At 35.4% G+C, this 8,744-nt stretch overlaps 2 protein-coding genes across 5 annotated transcripts in view; both read right to left on the bottom strand.

Moving 5' to 3' along the window:
* LOC108968798 (G protein alpha o subunit) overlaps window positions 1-6,264 on the bottom strand; it is a 102,417-nt gene extending 96,153 nt beyond the window's left edge. The window contains exon 1 of one of the 4 annotated variants that reach the window (XM_018933054.1): window positions 6,028-6,264. The gene's annotated coding sequence lies outside the window, so the exon portion shown is untranslated. Of the gene's footprint in view, window positions 1-3,810; window positions 3,831-6,027 lie in introns of those variants that run through there. The other 3 variants (XM_018933055.1, XM_018933053.1, XM_018933056.1) reach the window with 3 other exon arrangements.
* The window catches only part of LOC108968796 (ran-binding protein 9), a gene marked incomplete in the record, with an annotated part of 15,720 nt that continues 6,982 nt past the window's right edge, over window positions 7-8,744 (bottom strand). Inside the window, 4 exon segments of the mRNA XM_018933049.1 lie at window positions 7-145; window positions 390-501; window positions 1,618-1,757; window positions 1,826-1,888. Coding sequence (XP_018788594.1) covers window positions 9-145; window positions 390-501; window positions 1,618-1,757; window positions 1,826-1,888 — 452 coding nt within the window.

Genomic DNA, 8,744 nt, shown 5'->3' with positions numbered 1-8,744 from the left:
AGAGTGGGTCAATTTTGTGGAAAGACATCTTCGATATTTACGAACGCACAAGCACCGAGCGATTCCCGAGCCATCACCTTAAGCAATTCAGCGGCGTGCGCTACGCACACGTCAAGTGGCGGGCGACGTGGATAGTTCATCGATTCTGGAAGATAAGAGATATGTATATGAATATTAAATATTTTAAGAAAAAAACTGCAACATAATTAAGGTGACGCACAAAATTTTCATCTATCTGAGAACGTTGAATATAAGGCATTTACAAAAAAAAAAAAAAACTATTATTCTATTTAACAACAAAAGAAAACAAAGAATTATAAATACAAAAAAGCACATGACAACTTATACCTACTTCGATTTGACATAGTGCAAGATAATCTTAATCTTACCTAAAATAGCGGAATTAAGTGCTGTGCATACGTTTTCTCGTTTCGTGGGACAAAGTTGCCAACCCAACGGGCTGGACCAGGGATTTGAATAGGCGATTAAACTAAATGCATCCTGTTGGAGAAAATAGAAATATTATTATAGCAATATACTGTAGTTTTTCAACATTTTAATCAGTAATATAATGTGTAATAAAAATTTGATGAAGAAAATGAACTAGAAAAAGTGTTAACCAAAGCTTTAATGCCTTTCACAGGTACATTTTGATAGTATCAAAAGGTATAGAATAGATATGTCAAAGTCGATTCTGTATAAGTAGATGTTTAATCTGCTACAGTGTCCAGAACGAAAATGCGCAACGGTCACTCTCAATTCTTGCGGCAACTCGAGCACTTCTTGTGATCTTAAAAATTTTCCAACATCGCCAGAGATAATAATCTATGCTAAATTTTGTGACAAAACTTTGTCAAAAAAAATAAAAAAAATTACATACGAGAAGTTGAGCTGGATCGGTTATGCAAAATTTCAGATCAATATTTAAAAAAATTGAGAAACCAATTCGCGTATGGCTAAATTTGGTCAGCTCGTCACGCTTCTGGATTTGACAAACTTCGTTGCAAAGTTAATATTCGCTGAACAGGGTATAATATTTGTAATATGGGGTTATGGGTTAGGTTAATCTGGTAGGTCAATAAGCCACGCATAGACCAGTTTTGGTCTTTGCGACACCAGATGGAGCTCACTTGGCAGGTCCAAGACGAGTATTCAACCTGCGCTTGACTCGAATTTTAACAGACTTTGTGGCCGCAATGTCGATACCTCCTCCAGTGTTTTATGATACACTGAGGGCACCCCAGGTGCCTACAGCGTAGTCTTGCCAATACAGGACAAGTGCACAAGAAATGTTCCATTGTTTCCCTGGTGCCTTGTTGTAAATATTTCCTGCAGTCTTCCCGATCTATCAGCCCCATTCTGCGGACGTGTGCAACTACCAGACAGAGACCGGTTAGTATTCCAATCATGTTCCTACTGTCTCTTCTGTTCATTTTGCACATGACTTTTGCATTCTTGCACCCAGGTAGCTCGTCCCATCGTGTTTTGATTTTCTTTACCATGCTTCTGCCGAGATCGTCGTAAAGACAATGCATTAAAAAAAGTCTATCATAGACTTTTATAGCCTGCCTCCCGTGTAGAAAGAGAACAGCGGATGTGTTCATACAAAATACTTACTTCCAACATTTGTCGATCCTCATCGTTCAATTTGTTCTCCTTCTCCAATTGCTGTCCCATTTGAGATAGCTCTTTGCCGAATTCCAATATCCGTTCGATGCCATGACTATATTTCTGTGCGGAAGGTGATACGTCGATGTCTACAGCAATAAAATAGTAGATTTATTTTCCCATATTTATTTTTAAATAAGATTATGTGTATACAAACCCATTTCTTCATCAACGTCTAAAGAACTATTGAAATTGGAACTGCCGTTTTTGCATGAGTTGCCTGGGTAGATAAACATTATAATACATTAGATAGAAGGATGAAGACTGAGATACAAATTTGAAAGTAAAATTTTATATACATAAATATAGAAAAACGTAAACTTCGATTAAACCGATGCTATAATTATAATTTCCCCTTCCCATGTATAAAAGATTACATACAAGAACTTGATTTTGATCGACCAGTTTGTATGACAACTATATCCTATAGTGATAGGAACTGAANCTATAGCATATAGCTGCCATATAAAGTTAAGGATCAAAATCTTATTCTTGTATGGAAAACTATTTAATTTGACGAGATATCTTCACGAAATTTGGCACAGATTATTATTTAAGATGTCGCTAAAATCTCATAATAAATTGTTCAGATCGGACAACTATAGCATATAGCTGCCATATAAAGGTCAGGATCAAAATCTTATTCTTGTATGGAAAACTTTTTAATTTGACGAGATATCTTCACGAAATTTGGCACAGATTATTATTTAAGACTTTACTAAAATCTCCGAAGAAATTGTTCAGATCGGACAGCTATAGCATATAGCTGCCATATAAAGTTAAGGATGAAAATCTTATTCTCGTATTTAAAACCTTTTAATTTGACGAGATATCTTCACGAAATTTGACACAGATTATTATTTAAGATGTCGCTAAAATCTCATAATAAATTGTTCAGATCGGACAACTATAGCATATAGCTGCCATATAAACTTAACGATCAAAATCAGGATAAAGATATTTTCTTACTCTTTTATGCCATAAAAATGCACGTGTGAACGGTATTAGCATCGGTGTAAGCGAAGTTAACTTTTTTTCTTGTTTCTTAATTTCATTCAAATTCAATTGTCTAACAGCATTTAGATAGCGTTCAAGTGAGGCTTGCATTGCGAAATAATTTTTTTTGTTTTGTTTTTTTTTTTTGATATTTCAACTCGCGCTTACTGGCCGTTAGCTGAGTCACTTTGATTGCCGCAGCTGGCGCATTGGCTGAACGGCGCACACGCTCATCGAGAACTGATCAAAAGTGACGACACTTCCATATATAATATATGTATATATATATGTATATATATACAAATATGTATGTATGGCATCCAGTTGACATTAATTATTTTGAATATGTGCTCGAGTATGATTAATTAATGCCGCTTACTCGGCTTTGGGTGCGGCTGTGCCTATGAGCGGCATCAATTGAGACACATTGCTCGACAATGAACAGTGGAACAAGTGCGATTGCACCTGTGATACTCTCGAAGCAAAGCTTTACCTGTTAGTAAATATGTAGTACACAAGAAACATGTGTAAATAAATATTACTCCTTGGCATTATGTTTAATGTGAACTAATCTATGGTGCTCTAGGTTTTGAGATAATGCGAAATTTAGACCCTCGTATGACTTCTCAGACAGAATTGATTTCAAAAGTTTGCTAGTTAAAAGTATCGAAACATTTCGATGGTTGTAAAGTTATACCATAACAGTTTAATATAAATGGTCTATAGTTTCACCGTTCGTCAAATAACTTATAAAGTATCGGAGAGTTATTATGCTCCTTTGGCTGTACTGAATGTTGACTTAGGTAGTTTTACAAAATTAAAATAAAATGGTTATTGGTTGAATTTGCAAACTATCCAGTTTGATGGCCTTTGTTTTGACGCCCTATCTTCGTCCGCTCCCAAGATAATCAGGACGAAGTATTGGAATGCACCTAGATATTTATCCGTCCAAGGATTGTCACGTGAGGAGTGAAGGAGCTCAGGTCAGTGTCACATGTAAAATCTTAAAGCTTAAGGTGAAATCTGTACTGCGTCGTCCAATTCGTGAATATAGTCCCACTGTGGATTGAGTGGAGCAGAGTGTTAGGTTAGGTGTAGCGAGGAAGCGAGAAAGGTCGGAGAGATAGCCTTTTACTTTACACATACCATCAATTTTAATGCCCGACGTCTTTGGCGTAGACGTGATCACCATCCAGCTGTAATAACGGTATGGTGGGAAATCTCCTCCATAGGCAGTACACTTCTTAATTTCTGTGAAAAAGATTTTAAAACTGCACAAAAGCCTCCAGAAAATTTAAAACTCTCAAAAAACTTTGGTGTGAGCGGTGTTGTTGCTGTTTCTGATGTAAATGGTAGGAATGCTGACGATTTGACAGTGTTTATCCAGAAAAAAATTCGTGTCCGTTTCGGTTACGTAGACCCGACTGTCGGAACAACGTGTTCATTACCAATAGAAACTGTTCATGCTGCTTTGACAAAGGCCGAATCGTTTGGTTGTGTGTGTGTAAAAAAATATATAGTAATATCATAGTAATAACGGTCTGAACTTGTAACAGAACTTATGGCAGGACTAAGTACATATACACATACATATGCCAGCATGCGAGTATTTATATATATTTTATGCAAAATTTTACACTTATCTCAACTTTGATATTGAGTAAATACATTTGTATGTATGTATAAGTTACAAATACAYATGTATGCTTGTATCAACATAAAATTCCAACCAAATGGAGGCGAGACGCTTATCAAGTTTTTACCATGCTCCATGYGGACGATTAGTTTTTTGCAATTGGCGACTTTAGCCTCCCCATACCTAAAAGCTTGAAGGGTTGAACAGCCGACAACAAACAAAGTCAGTAAGTTTTCAGTACGTTACGAATATGTAACGATGTGAAGAGCTATGCATTCCAAAGGCATTGCACATTGGAGCGATATGATCGGTCTATACGAAATGGCAATAAAATATCCACAAATGCCACAAATGAATAAACAAATAAAATAAGTCAAATATGTACATCCATATATGATTGTATATACCCTAATGTACATACATATGTATGCAGGAATATGAGTTGCAAGCCAGAGTTTATCTTATCGGTGTAAGCAAGTACATACATGCATACATACATACATACATACATATGTAAGTCTGTATATATTAGCGAACAGATCAATCGATAGTCTGTGATAAAATAATGTTCCTCCACTCAGTATGCCTCATTGCAGTCGCTTTCAACAATAATTTGTTTTTATTCATTTATTTTATATACATATATGTATGTATGTATACATATGCACAATAACTTCCAGTTGAAAAAAGCAATGATAAACGGAAGCTACAAACTGCCAATAGCTTCAGCGCCAACATTTGCAAGTTCTCCACAAAATTTATGGCATATGGAATTGTGTTGAAAACATTAGATTAATATGTGTACATATACAGAAATGTTTATCGTGCGTAAATGCGGTAATTTACTGAGTAAAATGTTTGTGCGCCGAACATTTGCGGATTGGGTAGTAATACTGAAGTGTCTTTATTAGAATTAGTTATTATTATTTTTTGCTTAACAAACTCTCTCTATGAATACCAATCTCTGTTGAATATACATATGTATAGTATATTTGTACGTACGCATGCTATCCTTGCTTATTCACTCACATATTCACATGCGCCCACTGCCACCCACACACCACCCAAGCTGCTAGCTAAGCGCACTTGCTTTGCGTAAACGAATATACAATTTAGTATACATAACTACAAAAAAAAAAAATATATATATACATATTGTAGTTGCTTGCATCTATGTATATATCAGTTAATGCAGTTATGAATTGGGCATAGAATTTATTTGAACCCGATCTTTGCAGCAAGTGATAGTAAACTTTACATATTGCACTACTCTATCGGAAAGTTTGTAGTTTTTTTGCACCGCCCCGCCCGTTGATGCGCAATGTTGGTAAAATATACTTTTCGAACGTAAACGCGCCGCTAGCAGTCGTTCTGCACAATAACTGCTGCCGCCCGGTGCCGCCTCTCACACCACACATACTAACATATTTAAAGAGACATATGGAAACAATGCTTTTGCATCGATTTTATACATTAAAAAACAAAAAAATACTTATTGTATATTTATCAAATTTTCATTTTGTCAAACACGCGAAAAAAACTTTTCATCATTTGGAAAAAGGCATATGCGATTTTCACTGAATACACATCTGGCGTTTCTACCTCGCCCAGAATGTTGCGATTTGTGTTCGTGTGTGTGTGTGTGTGTGTGTGGTTGGTACACGATTTTGCGGCTGGCGCTGGTCACTTGGTCTTTTTTTAAGCACTTCCACACAAGTTATCATTACATTAACAACATTTTCTTCAATTACCACAATGCACTTGCACTTTTCTCCAATTTTTATTGATAAATTCCAATTAATAAAATTCGTTTTGCTGGAGTTATTCACAAATTTCTTCGAGCACTCGTCTTTTTTGTGTAACCCGCCCGCAAACTTTTTCAACTCTGCTGCCACTGCTGCTGCTGCGAATGCGATTGCTCCTTTGTATTTGGTACTACTCTCTCTCCATGCGGTGCGGCGGCGCTTGTTCATTCAACTTTTTTCCAATTCTTTTTTGGGTGCTCTCTCGCTCTCCAGCAATGGGCGCTTGACGTTTCGTCACCAGTGATGGCAATGTAGCAAATTTTTGGAAATTTCAGTTGTCAACGCGCTTAACGTGCAGTTTTTTGATTATTAATTATTGGATAAACGTAAAAAGCAAATTTGTTCCGTTTTTACCAGTGTATAAGCAGTTTTGTTGTAAAAGTCATCAACTGGAGTCAATGTTTACTTCCCCTTTGCCGTTAAATTGCTGTTAATTAAAAACCAATTTGTATACAGTCATTTACCAACACTGTTTGTCACTCTTTATTTTCGAAACTTCGAAATCAATACTATTAGATGGGTGCTGCCATACTTGGTGCAGCCTAAATGGCCGCAAATGGAATCATTTATTTAAAGAGTGAATATCAGATTTGATTATCGTTAATTTTTATTTAATTTTATTGTTATAACAAAAAAATAAAAAAATAAAAAATAAAATAAAAAAAATCAATACTCCAAGTTGTTCTAAGATGCCTTTAATTCAAATTCAACCTCTTTTACATCCGACAGTAGCTTACCATATTGGCAACACTTGACTGATTTGTATGTCCACATGACATTTCCGAACTGTTAAATTTACATCCGCGGAAATGCAAATCTTTTTAGCGGATGGACCATTATTTATATCTCTTCCTTTCCAGATTAAGTTAAGAAGAACTTCGAGGCTGTTATTTGACACGAACCATCACCTTGGCTGTTCACAACAGGCAACTGTCCCAGGATAACAACAGAATGAAGTTAACACAACTATATCTAAGGAATGAATGCATTCACATATTTGTACACACATATATATTGGTAATGGCGATTAAACATTTTCGCGAGATCTTTGAGAATATGTTGGACAGTTTCAAAAAGTCATGGCTTCTTCTACGGGCCGCCTTCTTCGATATCATTTCTCCCTCAATAATGGGCATACTTGCGAACTCCTAAGTGATTGAAGCATATCCATTTTGTTTTGTGGTCAAGGACAATTAGTATGCATTCCTGTTTGTTCCCGCGACAGCTGGTTCTAAGTAACTGGGAAGCACCTGGATTTTAACAACAACAATGATGCATTCCATTTGGAAATGTTTTATACCACATAAATAACATAAACAAACGTATTTTTACGTGTGTTTGGAAAAATAATGGCTTTGTTGAAAGCAATATTTGAAATCTGAGAGATGTGACTGCTGCTTCAAACCTGGCCGTGCTTTGCAAGTCGATTCGATCATGTTTTGCTAAGAGCAAGAAAATAACAATGTCCGGCCATGGTTAAATCGGAGTTAAGAGGAATATTGAAGTAAGTCGCGACTGATTTATTGAAAGACAAACTCACAACAGATTTATTTATATATATGTATATATATATTTTATTGAGATAAGTTGAATTCTTTCTGCATTCATTTCGACGAAAATTATTTATTATTAAAGAATAAAACTTCAACTGCTCAATAAAAGTTTGGAAGCATAATAATATACGAAAACAAAAAAGAAAAAAAGAATATTAACGCTATTCGCTTAACTTAACCACTAATCGGTAATTATAACTAACAATATAGAATTTCGTAAAGAGCACGAAAAAAATCAGCATCAGTGAGATATAATCACTTCTTCCGCTTTAAACACGTAACTGTTGAAGACACGATGTTTTTCGTGCAAAAGTACATACGTTGCGCTTAAATGTGATTTTTTTATTATTATTATTATTATTTCATGAGAGGTGTTTGTATACAAATTTAAGCACAGAATTTTGTTTTTCAATTTTAATTTACTTAATCGATGATTGTTGGATATTTTAAACAAAAACAAAACTTTTGATTAAATGTTAAAGGCAATAGTGTGTGTATATGTATATGCATGTGTGTATGTGCTTGAAAATTAAACTAATGAACGAATCCAATTTACTGTTTGTTGTTAAATGTTTGTTTTTGTTTAGTATGTATATAGATATATTTTGTATAATTTACGCGGCCATTTTATTTTGGAGTACTTGAGAGAAGGGGAAATTATGACTACTACCGCTACATTCAACCACATATGTATAATAAGTGGATCTTGGTGTTACTAGAAAACTGAAAATTTTAATAATTATCGTTGATTGTTGAAATTATAGTTGTAAACAAGTTTAGTTGATTATAAATGAATAATTTGCGTTCGCACGTCTATGTTTTTTTTTGTTTTAAATACGATAATTAGAAAAAATCTAAATAAGTGCAATAAGGAGCACAATCGGAGCGCGTGTTGGCGTCGAACGATGGGGAACACACCAACCACCACCATGCTGTGGGACACGACGACGAAGACGACGTTAGCTACGACGTTTCAAACATCTTCAAGCGCAGAGTGGGTCAATTTTGTGGAAAGACATCTTCGATATTTACGAACGCACAAGCACCGAGCGATTCCCGAGCCATCACCTTAAGCAATTCAGCGGC

Source organism: Bactrocera latifrons, unplaced genomic scaffold (assembly GCF_001853355.1).
Source record: "Bactrocera latifrons isolate USDA-ARS-PBARC rearing strain unplaced genomic scaffold, ASM185335v1 scaffold_23, whole genome shotgun sequence".
NCBI lineage: Eukaryota > Metazoa > Arthropoda > Insecta > Diptera > Tephritidae > Bactrocera > Bactrocera latifrons.
Note: the sequence above shows the minus strand (reverse complement) of the source record. Positions and strands in the feature narration are given on the sequence as shown.